Consider the following 17,876-nt stretch of genomic DNA (forward strand, 5'->3'; position numbering starts at 1 on the left):
CTGTCAGACTGCCTGTTGGCCTGGTAATCTGTTGGACTGTTTGTCGGTTAGACTGTTTGTCTGTTAGACTGTTTGTCTGTTAGACTGTTTGTCTGTTAGGCTGCTTATTACACGTATGCTCTGACTGTTTTCGTCCCTATTCGACTGTTTGTCTGTTAGGCTTTGAGGCTGTAAGACTGTTTTTTTGACTTTAGAAACACATGCACCGACTATTTCTTTCTCTCTCTCTCTCTCTCTGTCTTATGACTGTTTATTAGGCTGTTAAACTACTTATTTTAAACATATGGTCCGAAGTATTATAGGTCTTTGGTCTCTCCCGGGGTTTGAGTTGGTGGGGGAGAGGGTTAAGGGCTGGCGGGAAGGGGGCGGGGCTTGGGGTTGATGCGGTTGGCTAATTTAAACGAAGGGGTTTTCTACTGGCCAGAGACTGTCAACAAAATTCCCCGTTGACCGTGAGGGTAATTTTGTTTGGTTGCTTTAAATATTAGTTATTTTATTGACCAAAAAAATACAATTATTAGTACAAATTTGTCCACAGAAAGAGACATAATACAAAATATACAAAGTAGACTGTAATCTCTTTTGTTCTTGCAAGTACTAAATGGCCTCCAAAGAAAAATACATCAAGAAAAATACAACATCAAGTGCAAGTAACATAAACCTATAAGATTATAAAAAACGAAAAAGAACCTTACTATTAGAGAAAAACTTAGTCATAATTATCCAGTATAAAGTCCTAACTCACATAATGCTTGAAAATAAGGGAAAGTTTATATGAAGACAAACATAAAACAAAAGACAAAGCCGCTCATTACTTATAAAGTTGAAGAACTTCATAAACTTATGTACCCAATTAACAATATTATAATTTTCATTCAATAAAGTACTCATTACTTATAAAGTTGAAGAACTTCATAAACTTGTGTACCCGAATTAACAATATTATCATTTTCATTCAATAAAGTACTCAGAGATTCATAACTCAAGTTTGTATATTTATGCATACATACATTTTTCCCCTGGGAAGAATTCTCCCAGAATAAAAATATCTCTTGGAAAATTTCTGAAAATATTAAGGACACCTAAAATAGATCTAACTTCAATATAAGAAAATTCTGCAAAGTGAAATAAGTTCCTCCTCTAAAAATCTCTCAGGCATTTTATCTTCAAATCCGATAAATTCACATTTTTTTATCAACACTTCTGAATGACAACATCAGCCCATAGTGAATAAAAGGAATATCTCTTCCATATGTCAGGTTTTTAAGAGGCAAACCTGTTCATATTGGTCATATTTAGGTAAAGTTGATTTAACTACATTTTGTCTGTTATGAACACCTGTTACCTGTTTCAATACCTTTTTTCATTTTTTGAAATTTATTCATCGAGTATGTTCCATTTCTAGTTTTCTGAAAGGAAAACTATTGTGCCGGCTTTGTCTGTATTCCGCATTTTTTCTGTCCGTCCTCAGATCTTAAAACTTACTGAGGCTAGAGGGCTTCAAATTAGTATGTTGATCATCCACCCTCCAATCATCAAACATACCAAATTGCAGCCCTCTAGCCACAGTAGTTTTCATTTCATTCCACGTTAAACTTAGCCATAATCGTGCGTCTGGCTACGATGTAATCCAGGCCATTATCGATCCGTCGTTAAAGTTTAATGGGCCGAGGCCCATCCGGGCCGAACAAGCAGGTTTGTGGGAGGAGGGTGGATTTCTCCCTTACCCTCCTGTTCCCCTACCTACCCCGCCCCTCCCTGGGCTGACAAACTGGTTTGCAGTGGGTGGGTGGGTGGCTGTGTCATGCCTCCCCTACTCTCACCCTGGGGATGACAAACACGAACAGATCCTCTGGGATTTTGTTGTTATTATTATTATCATTATTATTATTATTATCCTTTAAGCAGTTTTTTTCCACTATCTGAAAGTAACTAGTATCTGGTCTGACGCTCCGTCACTCAGCGGAAAAAGATTTCTTCTGTCGAGTCAGTTTTAATCTTATTCAGGAATATGATTTCGCTTCTCATGCAACTCCAAAACTGTCGAGGACAGAAAGAAACATTTCTTGCAATTCTATGTCCCGAGATGCATTACAGTTATTTTTTATTTCGTTATACGTTAATATTATTTTTTTTTATACTCTCGCTAATAAATTGAGACTCCACTTACAAATGGTTAATTTTTTTTCTCCGTCGTATTGTTTACTTGGATTTTATTCAGGTTAGTTACGTAAAATGTTAGTTATATTCTTATGGCTTGTATTCCTGTATCTCTCTCTCTGTATTAAATTCAGCTTCCATTTACAAGATGACTTTAAAACATATAGATGTTTCTCCAGTGATATGAAATTATATATATATATATATATATATATATATATATATATATATATATATGATACACTTATATATGTGTATCATTATTATATATATAATATATATATATATATATATATATATATATATATATATATATATATATATATATATATTACTTTCTCTAGTAATTTGAAATATGATTTCAAACCATACTACATTTTCCACATCAATATGTTCGTCTCTTCCACTCCTGTTATACAAGCAATGATGAATCATTCACCGTTCGTCCCTCATTCAGTGAAAAATGTTCATAGTCTCCTTTCTCTCCGAAGAACTGAATTACAATCTACGAGGAAGAAATATTCATCTTTTAAATGTTTTAAGTAACTCACCTTCATCTCCTTGAGAGGGCATTCGAGCGGGAATTAGTAGAGGGTAGTGGGGAAAATGACGTATATATTAATTGATTACTGCGAAGTTTTGAAGTGGTAGCTCCCACGTATTTTCTTCTGCACGTTTCTTAATAATTTCTCTCTCTCTCCATCTCTCTCTCTCTCTCTCTCTCTCTCTCTCTCTCTACCTGGCCAGCTCACCTGTAATTATCTTTGGGTCTTGGGTTGGGGGGAGGGGGGAGCGAAATCAAATCAACGTTGTCGTCAGCGTATATTTGGTTATTTAATTTTTGTGTGTGTGATTTCAGCAGTTTTTTTAATTACGGTTTTCCTGTTCTGTGAATGGATTTATATATATATATATATATATATATCTTAATATATATATATATATATATATATCATATAAAATATATATAAATATATATATATATATTATATTATATATACAATATATATATATACTATTATATATATAATGATATATATATATATATATATATATATATAATATTATAATATATATATATATATATATATATATATATATATATATATATATAATATACTATATATATATACACACCCACACACACACACACACACACACACACATATATATATATATATATATATATATATATATATATATATGTATATATTTTTTTACATACATATATATGCATATATATAAACGTATGTACGTACATAAAAAGCCAACAACTTAACAACTTGCATACACACATACATAAATACACACACACACATACACGCATAAACACACGAGCAACTCGATAAACCAGCCCACCCGTGTGTGTGTGGGGTGAACAACCTTCTAGACTGAACCACGTGACGTCACTCTTCATCTACCGACACATCTTCGTACAAATCTCTGGGTCTTCAGTATTCCGGGGCGGGTCATCTTTGGCCCTCTCCCAGCGGGGGTTGCATTCACGGTGGCCGTTATTCAGCGTTTGGACGCTATAGAGAGAGGACTCGGCATAATGCGGGGCCAGAGGACTTTAGTTTTTGGTGATTAGAAATGTGGTTAGGATCCCACAAAAAGCTGGAGGTCCCCGTTGCTAAGTAACCATTTGGTTCCACGTCAATAGAAACGTACATACGTACGTACATATGTACACGCACAATAAAAAAACGTATGTACGTATATATGTATGTGATTACGTCCATCTATACGTATGTGTATAGACGTATATATACATGTATATATAATATATATACTTTTATATCTATATATGTTTATATATGAATATATAGTATGCATCCATATACATATATAAATATTCTTACACATATATATGTATTCAAATAGCGTTTTATGAGCCTTTTATCATCATATACGCTGTTGTAATTACTGTTAAAGATATATATATATATATATATATATATATATATATATATATATATATATATATACACACGTATACATATGTAATGTATGTATGCTTGCCTGTGCAAACAGAGTATCAGAAAGAGATCAGTCATCTAACTGCTTTGAACAAGCAAACGCTTGTCACTGCTTGGCGCAGTCGGTGACTGACATGTGTTTGTTGTTTTTTCTAAAGTGACATTTTCTTGAGAAACAAAGGCTAACGAGGCTTTGTCACGGGTGGGGGGGGAGGGGGTGGGGCAGTACTATCTCCCTCTTCGCCCTCCCACTCACGAGAGATACTGAGGTTTTCAGAGAGAGAGAGACGAGAGAGAGAGAGAGTAGAGAGAAATTTTATCTGTTATTTGGCAAGGATGGTTTTATCGTGGCTTTGTTTGGAGGGGACGTTGTTTATTGGCAAAGATTAGTGTACATATGTACATGTGTATGTATACAATTATAATATATATATATACATATGCATATACATATGTATATACATATTGAAAATATATATACATATAGAATATAGTTTGCATAATTATATACTATAAATGTACAATATATTTAAATATATGTATATTATTTATTATTTTACCACGTCCTAATATTTTCCATTAAGCTCTCATTACTATCTGATTAGTGTTCCGAGACGCCGTGATATATTTAACGCATTACGCGCGTAGCGGCCGCCACACACACACTCACACAGAAACTCTATCGTGATCGCTGGGTTACCAGAAGTGATCAGGACATAACAGGAAGGCACAAAACTCATTTTAATTCCTCAGTTAATATGCAGAAGTTACCAAATAAGTGTTGTGCTATGACTACACACACACACACACACACACGCACACACACACACACACGCACACACACACACACACATATATATATATATATTCTCATATATAAATGTATACATATGTATATGCAAAATTATTACCTGAAATATTATAGGCATAATGAGTATTTTATACATTTGATTTATTTTTTCTTTTTATCTTTTTATTGGTTAAATTCTTACTATTTATCTTTTTATATTATGTTCACTCTGTGGATAATAATAATAATATAATAATAAATAATAATTTCAATAGGAATAATAATAAGAATATTAAAATTGTCACGATATACTTTCCTCTATAGATAGTACAAAATGCTATTATTTTTAATTTTGTAAATAATTAGGATAGAATTAAAACACATTTAATTCTTACACTTGGACATTCTAAGCCAAACAGTCTTTCCCGCTTTCCCATCAGTTACTTTAAAAAACGACTGACGAATCAAAGCAAAATAAGATAAGAAAAGAATAAAATTAAAACCAAGGAGAAAGTTGACAAGCATTTAATGATGACAGGAGGAAACTTGGCAGACTTCTTGCTGCTTATGGGATAGCTGTCATCCAACAGCTGTTGCCCTCCGTCTCTCGACGTACCTAAATGATCGCGAGGTATATGAGGAGGTAGCAAGGTGGGAGGTAGTGGGAGGGTAGAAGGCCATGCATAGGTGGAGGAGAGGAGAGGTGTGAGAGGTATGAAGCAGAAGCGAGGTAGGAAGTACTGGGAGGGTAGGAGGCCATGTAGGTAGGTGGAGGAGAATTAGAGGAGAGGTATGAGGTAGCAGCGAGGTAGGAAGTACTGGGAGGGTAGGAGGCCATGTAGGTGGAGGAGAGGAGAGGGAGGTATGAGACAGAAGCGAGGTAGGAGGTAGTGGGAGTTAGGAGATGGTGAGAAGGTATTAGGCCATGTGTGTGTGAAGGAAAGGTGGAAGAGAGGTAAGAGGTAGCAGCGAGGTAGAGGTTGTGGTGGAGAGCTTTGTGGGGTTAGGGGGTAGGGGGTGTGCAGGGAAATTTCCAAGTGGCTATCAGATGGGTATGGGTAGCATTCCTCTTTGCCTTCCAAGGTTGCCCCACGCTGAGTTATTTATTATTATTATCATCTCCTCTTCATCTTCATCTTCTTCATTTTGGGGGCACCAGAGTCAGGGCATGAAAAAAAAAGGGGGCATAAATAGATACACAGCTGCTAGCTTTGTTTACGTGGGTGCGTTCCCATGCACACGATTTACTCAAAATCCCTTTTTGTTTTTTTTTTGTTTCTTGAGTTACTTGTGAATGCTTGACCTCTCTCTCTCTCTCTCTCTCTCTCTCTCTCTCTCTCTCTCTCTCTCTCTCTCTAATAAGCGGCTTTTCCTTCTCCTTCTGTCACCTACTTTCTTCTTTCGACTTGATATGAATTTGTGTTGTCTTTTTTGAGCGCTCGCACACCCGTGTATATATATATATATATATATATATATATATCAATATATATATATATTTATATAATATATATTATATTATATTTCTTTATATTTCTTTATATTTATTTATATTTATCACTCTGCATTTATCCATAAAACATTTTTGTTTAATTGTATATTTTCTGTAGACAGGAAAGGGCGAAACTTTTACCCAAGCAACCTGGGTATCATAATAATAATAATAATAATAATAATAATAATAATAATAATAATAATAATAATAATAATAATAATAGTGATAATAAATAATAATAATAATAATTAATAATAATAATAGTGCTCCATAAGTGATTTTTATTCTCAAAAATTGCTCAGTGGATTGATCATTGTATTATGAATATTTCTTGAAAAGACATTATTTGATTTTCCAAAACACACAGAGAGAGAGAGAGAGAGAGAGAGAGAGAGAGAGAGAGAGAGAGAGAGAGAGAGAGAGAGAGAGAGAGCACTGACTAAAATTACTCACAATGGGAAAAGATAAGCCTTCTGACACTTATTTTTAGGTCTATTCTTATATATGAACTCGTTCTTATCATCATCATGGGCTTTCATTATCATTCTAATTGGATAGCAAGCATTGATCATTATGTTGACATAAATGAGTAATAATGGATGGGTTACACAAATTTTGAGGAGCAATTTTTCCCTTATTTCGTATGATCATCGGATGGTAACACTTCTCTAGCATTTGCTTGCCTTGGTATCTAGACCCTCGTGATCCAATATGCACTCAGCCCGAAATAGCCTTGACTCTATAACCGAGACACCCAAACTACCTTAACTACTCTTAACTGGCTTGTTCAAACGACCAAACATGAGTGGCCTCGCTTAGCCAAGACTAAATATCATCATCATCACCACCCCTTTCCTGTGCATGCTTGTCCCACCAACTCCAGACCCTTACCAGTTGAGATCACGCCCCTTTCCCGACGAGAGATCACTCAGAAACTAAAGATAACACTCTGTGTTGACTTTAAAAATCAATCTTTTTCGTCCTTGTTTTCACGTTATTACCCCCCCAGGTTCATTTCTCTTTGTGTGACGACAGAGAGACATGAATAAATTTAGGTTTCTACCCTTTGAAGGTATACCCATTTTGGTAGACCACTTCCCAATCTTTGACTGCTGTGTTTTCGAATTGGTAAGAGCCAAATCAAATTCTCTAGTGCAGAAGTTGATGCTTCTGATTGAAGAAACCAATTGATTCCTTTGGTCAGGAAGCCAGTTGGTGCCTCTGGTCAAGAAGCCAACTCATGTTTCTAAGCAGGGATGTCAACTGGTATTTCTGATGAAGACGCCAATTGATGCCTCTGGTCAGGAAGCCAAGTGAGGTCAATTGATGTTTCTGATCAAAGATTAGATATGAAGCTTCTGGTCAAAGATGTCAATTGATTCCTCTGGTGAGGAAGCCAGTTGATGCTCCTGATCAAAGGAACCCAGTTGGTGTTCTTGGTCAAAGAAGCTAATTGATGCCTCTAGCGAAGGACACAAATAATGCTTCTCATCTAGAAAAGCTAGTTAACACTTCCGATCAAAGAGGCCAGTTGGTGCTTCTGAAAGGACTTCCACTACCAGCTCTTTCTTCCGTCAACAGTGTCTGTCCCTCATTGGCCTATTTTCAGTTAGATTTTTCCCAGAAGAGAACGCTCGCTTTAAGCTCCCATTTTTTCTATAGTTTCCTTGAAAGCTTTGATCGCGAGAAGCTGCAAGTGTAAAGAATATATTTCCGTCCAGCATACGCAGCTGTTCCAGTTCGGTCATGCTGAATAAAAAAGCCATCTGTCGAGCGAGTATCCTGTTGTTATTCTGGACTTTCTATCTATTTGCCTCCGCACTGAATCAAAACTGAAAAATTAATGGTCTTTCTCGTAGTTATCGAACGTCAAATTGTAGCCTTCTGGCAACTGTTTCATGATAAAGATTTATGTCCCCTAAGTAAGCAAGGTATTTCTAAATTTGCTCCCATGGCCGGTAATCTTATCAAATAAAGAAGCATTAATCCACTAAGTTTTAAAGACATTTATGTATTTGTTATTTCATGTACTTTTCTTTTACCGTAACTCGTTATGTATTTAAACTACAGGCTGTCAATCAGCTAATTATTATGGCATGGTTAGATGGCTTAAAAGCAGTAACCAGCTAGTATCTAGGGGAGTATATTCTTTACGGTAAGGCAAATGTTAGTGATCAGAAATATCATTCGTACTATCATAATCACACATGAATAAAAAAAGAATAAAGACAAAGGTTTCACTCTGATATCTCAAACAGCAGCAGCACTGTAATATGGGGTGGTCTTTACAGCCAGTAGATTCTTGGCGTGGGAAGACGACGACGGCAGCCGTGACAGGTCTGGTGACAGAGCTGGTGGTGTCAGGGGCTTCAGCCATTTTGTCCCGCTCCGGTGGATCCCTTGTCACCCTTATCCTTTTTTCCTACTTAACCCTTGCCTTCAGTATGCTCTGCCTATTGTATGGACTCTGATGAGAAAGCACTGTTAAACTTAGAAACTTTCACGCAAGTGGCAATGATCACTAAGTTTTGATTATGTGGCGTCAACAGAGGACTATGCTGGGAGAACAGTACAGCATGACGATGCTGGGCAGGAGGAAAGCTTCTACGACTCGCGAATTGCTCTACACTTCGTTGCTACCCTCTGCAGGCCCCACTAGACTTTGCTATAATAACGAGGTCAATGGTGAAGTAGGAGGAGGTGAGCTGGTCCCATATCGGACTCATCATGCAAGCAATATAATTTGGACTGACTTAGACGGTGCTCCACTCACTGTTCACCGTAAGTCTCAGCATCTCGGATACGATTTTGGCGATCTAGATCTTCCTCACCTCAACAGGCGACAGTCATATGCTGACTACGATGATGATGTTGACCAAGATCTGATCCCTCGTAGGCAACAAAGACGGTCCATAACTAATAATCTGGAGGTGGGCGACTATGACATAGGCTCCTTTATCTACAGAAGACCATCCAAAGAAGAAAGGGAAGAGTATGGAGAACATTACAGAGCAACTATGCCTTTCCAGCCAGTTATTGTTGAGGAAGAAACAGACGCACCACCAGTGTCATCCCTGTGCCGCTCTGACACAGTTGCAAATCTACTGACAAAGTATGCAAATTTCTCAACCAAGCGAGAATTTGGTTACAAAGCGCCAGATAGTGCTTGGTCACGTCATATTGGCAAGACAAGAGATTTTGTGTCAACACTGCCGGATTATGAAGAAGAGCCACTACAGCAGGGTAGCAATAATGATATGGCACTCGTTCCTTTAGCTAAATCTCAGACTCCCACACGATATGATGATGATGTTAGTTCAGCTCGCATTGCAAGCCCCAAGGAACGTTCGCGTTCTCACACCCCTCTTGGAATTTCAAGCCCCAGGGAAAATTCAATCTTTCAAAGGGAATCCATGGATGATGGCTTCAGGGAAAGATCCAAGGGTCGTGAGAGCTCTTTCTTGGCCAGAGAAGACTCCAGTATCAGGACCAGGCGGTACGAAGGCTCTCTGTCAAGTCGCGAGCTATTGGGTAGGGACTCTATTTACAGCAGCCGTGAAGAGCCTAGCATCCCACCATCACGAAAACGCTTTTCTAACATTTATGAAGAAGATGATGAAACTCTTCCCACTAGTCCGAGACCAAGAGAGGAGAAAGAACCAGAACCAGTTGCAAGTGATGTTCCAGATTACTTGATGCAGTCGCCTGAGATGATGGGTCCAAGGGCACGTCCTGGGGGCGCCCTGGAACGCTACAGGCAGAGAAAGGCCAGAGAAGCCCAGGGAATCTTTGAACATCCTGATTACTCTAAATACTATGCAGAAGAGGAGAGTAACTTACCTCCTGCTCCTCTGAAGAAAACACAACCTCAACCAACTGAGAGGAAACCAGAGAGGAAAGAATCACAAGATGATGTGCAGAACCATAAATCTGATCCTCAGTACACAGATGGAACCTCGGTTAGGAAGGCACGGGAATCGAGCAGCAAAATTAGTGAGGACTCACAACACAGGGGGCAGCAGGACACATACAATCATGCACCCCACTGTCCTCATAGCCGAAAATCACGTGACCCTTACAGCCCACCTCCCACTGACAGGAGGCAGCGATCATCACAAGATCCGTACCAACGATCAATCTCTGATCCGTACGGTCGCCCAGCTCCTAACTACGGGGATATAGGAATGGAGGATCCATATGGCAGAATGCCACCAGATCCATATGGCAGCAGGTATCAGGATCCATACTCTAAGCCAATGCAGGATCCTTATGGCGGAAGATACATGTACGATCCCTACGGTGGCAGACCGATGCAAGAGCCCTATGGGCGACCTCCACCGAACCCATACAGAAGTCAGGGTGCCGAGGAAGATCTTGACAGTCGGCCAAGCAGGGGCAGACAAGTCAGACGAGGGGTGCAGGCAGAAGAGAGCAGCGAAGCACAGTACGGAAGAGAATACGGCACGGGGCGCCAGCCCTACGGGAGAAACACGGAAGAATACGGCAACGGCTACAGCTCAAGTTACAGTGCAGGTTACAGCAGCAGTAGTAGTTCCAGGCACGGAACTAGAGGGTACGGAGGAGATTTGAGTAACGGGACTGATGTCTTCACGGAGAGGAAGAGTCGAGTCGTCGGGCAGATCATGCCTTTCATAGACGAGGACGACAGAAGTGGCCGAAGTCTCACTCCCAGAGAGGAGGAGCGCAGGGCCGTTGGGAAGCTCGCTCAGAAATACCTGAAGCCCAGAGCTGTTCGAGATCAGTACCTGGACGACGATGATTAAAGCTTGGGTGATGGTTGTTATCTCGAAACTCAAGACTTCCGTAGGGAAAAGGAAGCTTTTGTACATAATGTTGTTATTTGTTAGCTTTGCATAAATATCCCATTGGTTTTTTGATAAAATATGGCATCTTAGCATTTTAAGGTATATCATATATGCAACACTTTAGTCTAGAGTACCTCTTGAGCTTGATGGATTCATGATTTAAGGAAGAAGAAGATGAAACAATGACGATTCCTTTGTTCAAATTCAGATGCCAAAAAAAAAGATATAACATAATTTTCTATTGGATGTACATATCTATATCGGTTGTTACTTATTTGTTATGTATGATTTTTGACAATAATTTTTTTTTGATATTAGTGAACCTCTGTGAAAATAATGTACCCTGATTTGGTCAATAATGTCAGTCCTGACATTAAATCATAGTTTTTGTAGATCATGTTCCACTGAAGGCCATTTTGGTATGTCCATTTTAACCCCTCACTGTGCCCTTACATTACCTCATTTGAAGGACCATCGAGAAGTGAATTATTGACTAGCTCAGCTTGAAGAAGAAACACTGAAGACATAGAACTCTGATGTATGTAATAAGGAGAAAGCAGTAGTCTATAACCTTTTGTAACTTACTGAGGATATTGGCCTGTTGTCAGCCAAAGGTAATTTGTATATTGCTGAGCAAAGAAGCAATTAATCCAAATAGCTGGTGCCAATTTGATTTCCTCGTTGCTTCTGCAGAATGATATTTAGTGCCTATTCTGTCAGTACTTAAAAAAACACCGTTTATATCTTTGTTTCTACTGAAAGAATATCTTGAAGGGTTAGTATGCCTGACTGATATCTACTGGAAGAAATTATGTAAACTCCTCAAGATGTTTCATTGTTGTTGAGTGACATAATTCCTGGAAAGTCTTCAGCCTTAGTGAGCATTGGACTATTCTCCCTCAGGTCTTTCTTAATCAGGTTTGGTAGCAGTAATGTAATGACTGTAAAGGAAAAACAATTAGGATGAAGGAGAGAACACAAGGAAACCTCCAAAAACCTTCGAGATATAACTTGAAGAAAGAAGTGATATAAGAACAGTGGCTTAACCATAACAGATGTATCAATTTTTGTTTCTAACTAAACTGGAGATGTTTTGTATTTTGAAGGAACTTTGCTGCAGGTTTCCGCTATCAATTTTCATTTCTTTTTTTAATTTATTGGTTTAGTTTTTCTGTTGATCTGCCCAGCTGCTTCTTTTGTTTTGAGTTAAACATTCTGCTTTCAGTCGAAGGGCAAATGACGTTCAATGCTGCCATATGGAAAAGAAATTGCTGTACGAAATAGGTTTAATTTATGCATAATTTTTGTACGTTTTCATTTCAAGTATATGTGGCTCAAACCCCTTTTTCCTCATTTCATTTAGAGTTTCTTTCAAATGTCTATTTGTACCAAGAATCACAGCATATCAAATGTTATCACAGAGCTTTTTTTCACTGTTTAAAATTCCCAAAAATGTTGGAAATACACAAAAGCTTCTGCCTATCTTGCAAAAAAATGGCCACTGCAGCCAGTCTTCCTTTCTGATGTCAACAGATGCTAAAGGAAATGATAAATTCATCACCGAGCCTTATTTTGCTTGAGCTTGTTTGAGCAAGCTACATTTTTTGGTTTATTTTGTAATCAAGCTTGTCTTCTGACTTAGTTTTTACGTTCTGAGTGTTGCTGGTAAACAAACTTCACATTTCTTTCTTTTTTTGTGTTGGCAAATAAAGTAGAACGGCTTAAGTAACAATTTATTTGTATTTTGTATTAGACATAGGCAATTTTTACGTTAGGCTTTTTACATTGACAGTTATCTTGATTAACATATCACGTGACCACGTTGGGTAATTTTTTTAATTAGATGATACAGTTGACTTTAGGATAACCTATAGACAGGCTTCGTCATCTTACCTTTATTTTGCTTTATTGAGAAGTAAATTGAAGTAAGATCTTTTGAGGATATTATTTTTAGATACATTTGTGCATGTAAAGTAATTATATATATAAATATTAATATATGTATATGATATATATATATATATATATATATATATATATAATATATATATATATATATATATATATATATATATATATATATATATATACATGCACACATGTATAAAATTAGACTGCACCATCTGTATTAAATTGCAACTCATTTTATCATTTTGAATCAGTTCCTCCAAGATGACTGAGCCTACCCGATTCTGTCACCTCCGAATATACTATATACTACTATATGTCCGTCCTCTCTCAAAAGAATGCTCCTATTTTATTTATATATGAAACCAGTGATGCCTCATTCGTTTGTATAGACTGATAAATTTTATGTAAATTTTTGTCATAATAAACAACGGAAATGAATCATTTGGAGTTTTTATTTGGCATACCTCTGTATCAGTGAGCTTTTTTTTATACCCCTGTATCAGTGAGTTTTTTTCATACTCCTGTATCAGTGAGTTTTTTATACCCCTGTATCTATGATCCTTTATTTTTCATAACATTGTATCAATGAGTTTTTTCATACCCTATATCAATGATCCTTTATTTTTCATAACCCTGTATCAGTGAGGTTTTTTATACTCCTGTATCAGTGATCTTACATTTTTCATAACCCTGTGTCAATGAGTTTTTCCATACCCTGTATCAGTGAGTTTTCTTTATACCTCTGTATCAATGAGTTTTTTCATACCCTGTATCAGTGATCTTTATTTTTCATAACCCTGTATGAATGGAATGTGTAAATTTAACTCTTTTGGTTTAACAAAATTTGAGGTTGATTCTTCATCTAATTTTTGACTTATAATGGGACAAATATGTAAGGTTGAGTCTTGACCTTCAACGTCCCTAAAGTAACCCCTGAAAGTTCCCAAATCTTAGGTCATATGAGGCCAGACTGTTCAGGTACCTATAGACTCATGATACCTCTTAAAATAAAAGTTTATAGAAAAGGTTAATAGATGCTGGTTTATAGATGAAGAAGTTAGTATAATGAGTGTTCTATGTCTTAACATTTCCAAATGAATTTTGAAAGAGTTTAAAATTCTAGTGTTAATACAACTAAAAAAAAGAAGAAAAAAGGGATAATGAGTGCTATGTCCTAACATTTCCAAATGGATTTTTGAAAGAGTTTCAGATTCCAGTGTTGTTACACAACTGAAATTGAATAAATTTTGCATAAAGTAATTCAAAAGCAATTCCCATACATTCATATTAAATAGCAGTGTCTGATGAATTGATCTGATCATTGTACTGCAGGCCAAACAAAGTACTTGGCATAATCTTTGCAAATATTACTTGATACATTTACGAGAAGAAAATGGTTTTATTGCCATCCAGTTGAATATAGAAAAATGAACATCGTTCTATTTGAAAACAGAATGAATAGACCATTACTCAATGTATTATGACCTGTAAGTCAATGTTGAATATAAGTCACATATACACTTTAAATGACTTTCCTACGTTGGGAAATATAGTTGTAAATGTCATTGGGCTGAAACGCCCAGGAAGCATGTAAGGCAAAAATGGAGAATTCACGAAAGATCGACAGATTTCGAAGGTGAGTTTTTCCTTTCTAGTTTGTTCCTGTTTGCTGTGTTTTGTCGAAAGTCAGATTCCACATTCGAGTGTTGAATGTTTTTATTTCATTAGATTACACAATAAAGTTTTTGCTTGTTTGATTGGAGCGATGTTAAACGTATATCTTGTGCTTTGAAGCATGAATAACTGTTTTTATGTTGCAATCTTTAGGTAGTATTGCTAATTTTAGTTTGTAAGACTGGATGGTTATATTTCTTTGTAGAATGTTTCTAACATAGTTACTGTTTACTTTCATTACAGTAATGATTTTATATTACAAAGGAATAATGAAGACTTATTTTTGTACACATTTTTTTTATTAAATCATGTTTTGAGTTTATAATTGTTAGTAACTGCATGCAAGTTGAATTAAGTGTTAATTACTGTCATTATTTTATCTTGAAATTTTAATGCTAATATTTGCTGATTTAAAATAGATAATGAAACAGTTCTGTCGCAAAAGTGAATATACTGAGGACGAAGCAGTTATTTTTTTCTGAACATAATTGCAATTGTTCTTTGTTGTACTTTACACTCAATTTTTTTTTTTGAATAATTAACTGCTTCTTGTTATTCTGCTATTATTCTTTTGCCAGAATTTTATACTTTAACAACTGATCCTGAATCTAGTTTGTCACAGTTTGTTTGCAAGACAAAATAGTTTCAATTCTTCAAACTGTATGAAGTCAAATAACAGTAAATCTTTCAAATCTTGACACATTCTCTCTAAATCCTTGTACGATGCTCTTGACGTGTTCTGAACGGGCAGTCACACGTTTTCTTTGAAATGTTGTGAGCCACTCAACACCCGTTTTCTTTCAAATGTCCTCGGCCACTTACTATCCGTTTTCTTTCGCAACTCACAGCAGGAAAAATCCGAGACGAAGACTGTGACCAAATTCAGCTACACTGTGCTGGACAATTACAAGCCAGACGACATCGAGGGATTAGAAGTAGTAGCTGGGCAGACGGTTGAGCTCATTGACAAATCCAGCCCTCACAAGTAAGTAGATTCGACAGTGAATTCTACACGAATCTTTTTCAAGCAATCTTACGTTGCGTAGACTGATGTCATGGTTGGATATCTCATTGCTGCTTTACTTCTTATTGTCTCTTGATTATCCCACTGGCGGGGACTAATAATCTCTTTGTTATTTATTGATTTACAGTAGATTTTCGATCTTGCCAAAGACTGCTTGCAATAGACATCCAATCATTCCTGCACGCTCTATTTTATTTTGTCCCTTTCCTACCTTTAGTCTAAGGTATTCCATTTTGCAAATGCTATTTTGCATACATCATTGTATCATAAAAAATCACTGCTTATGGTCAGTTTGGACCACGGAGCCCTACAGTTCCTTCAAAATATGTTTCTGACGATCTAAACGAATGGCTAAAACCTGGACGTGTTAACATTTCTCTTCTACGAAACTGACTGAAGAACTTTGTGTTAACTAAATATTTACATAAACTGAAACTATTAAATCCTTAATGGATTATTTGATCCATTTAATATCTTTCGTTGGTATGGGGATGATTATAAGGTTTATAAATAATTTGTCTGTGCCACTGATAAAAATAATCATAATTTACAAATTATAATTAACGAAAAGTGTTCCAGTTTGCATATCATGCTGAATTTTGGTACATGAAATCTTCTTCATTCTCTCTTATAGTAAACGTTGTTATTTTAGTGCTGTATCACATGTATGCACAATATACAGATGTATTTGTGTATGTTTTTGTATGTATGTGGGCATTATTTTCACCAATGCGTCTATCTGTCGAGATGAGTTAACTTCAGGGATAAACCAGACAGGTTTATAGCTCTTTGACTGTATGTTACATTGGTACTTCATGGAAACCATTGCCCTAGGAAGTGCCACTAGCTTTGGATACTCTGTCAAACACCATTGTGTTAGGAAACTCTGGAGGGTGCTCATGGCTTGAGAAACACTGGAAGTTCCAGTGGCTTGGAGAAACTCTGGAATGTGTCAGTAAGTTAAGATACTCTGGTTAACGCCACTGACTTGGGAAGTTCTGGAAAGTGGCTGTGGCTTGGGAAACCCTGGGGGGAGCCAGTCGCTAGGTTACTCCAGAAAGTGCCAGGGGCTTAGGAGACTGTGGTAAGTGCCAGTGGTTTGGAATACTTTGGAAAGTGCCAGAGGCTTAGGAAAGTCAGGGAAGTGCCAGTCGCTTGGGAAACTCTGAAAGTGGCAATGGCTTGGGAAACTCTGAAAGTGCCAGTGGCTTGGGAAACTCTGGAAGTGGTAGTGGTTTGGGATACTTTGGAAAGTGCCAGAGACTATGGGAACTCTGAAAGTGGCAATGCCATGGGAAACTGAAAGCGGCAGTGGCTTGGGAAACTCTAAAAGTACCAGTTGCTTAGGAAACTCTTAAAATACCAGTTGCTTAGGAAACTCTGAAAGTACCAGTGGCTAGGGAAACTCTGAAAGTACCATTGGCTTGGGAAACTCTGAAAGTGGCAATGACTTGGAAAACTCTGAAAGTACCAGTGGCTTGGGAAACTCTGGAAAAGGCTAGTGGCTTGTGGTATTATGGAAAACACTAGTGACTTAGGTTACTCTGAGAAGTGTCAGTGGCTTGGGATACAGTGGAAAATGCCAGCAGCTCTGGAAACTCAGAATAGTGTTGTGACTGGGGAAACTAACAACTGCCAGTGGCTCAGGATATTTTGGGAAGAACCATAGAGGTAGCCAAAACTGTTGCCAAGCGCTTAAGAAACCCTAGTTAATGTCCAGGGATAAGTAACCCAAACGAGGCTTGGCGACTCTAGGAAGTATTCATAGTCTAAAAAAAACTCCAGGAAGTGCTCATGGTTTAGGAAACTTAGGGAGTACCCATCCCGGGAAACTGTTGGAAGTAGCGATGGCTTGGAAACACTTGAGGCGTTTCTTATGTCTGAGGGCAACTGGAAGCACTTCACTGCTGACAGTAAACTGAAACCTATTGCTGTATACAGCTTGAAAGCCTGGAGAGAAGAAATAAATTTGTCCTCGATACTCATGTGTGGATATTTCCATAACTATACTCGGTTT

At 37.2% G+C, this 17,876-nt stretch overlaps 2 protein-coding genes across 2 annotated transcripts in view; both read left to right on the forward strand.

Moving 5' to 3' along the window:
* The window catches only part of LOC135226368 (uncharacterized), a 40,868-nt gene extending 27,619 nt beyond the window's left edge, over positions 1 to 13,249 (forward strand). Inside the window, 1 exon segment of the mRNA XM_064265843.1 lies at positions 8,974 to 13,249. Within this exon segment, the coding sequence (XP_064121913.1) occupies positions 8,974 to 11,208 (2,235 nt within the window). The 3' untranslated portion in view covers positions 11,209 to 13,249.
* The window catches only part of LOC135226158 (obscurin-like), a 432,842-nt gene that overhangs the window by 118,224 nt on the left and 296,742 nt on the right, over positions 1 to 17,876 (forward strand). The window contains 1 exon segment of the mRNA XM_064265599.1: positions 15,684 to 15,820. Coding sequence (XP_064121669.1) covers positions 15,684 to 15,820 — 137 coding nt within the window.

Source organism: Macrobrachium nipponense, chromosome 14, assembly GCF_015104395.2.
Source record: "Macrobrachium nipponense isolate FS-2020 chromosome 14, ASM1510439v2, whole genome shotgun sequence".
Classification (NCBI taxonomy): domain Eukaryota; kingdom Metazoa; phylum Arthropoda; class Malacostraca; order Decapoda; family Palaemonidae; genus Macrobrachium; species Macrobrachium nipponense.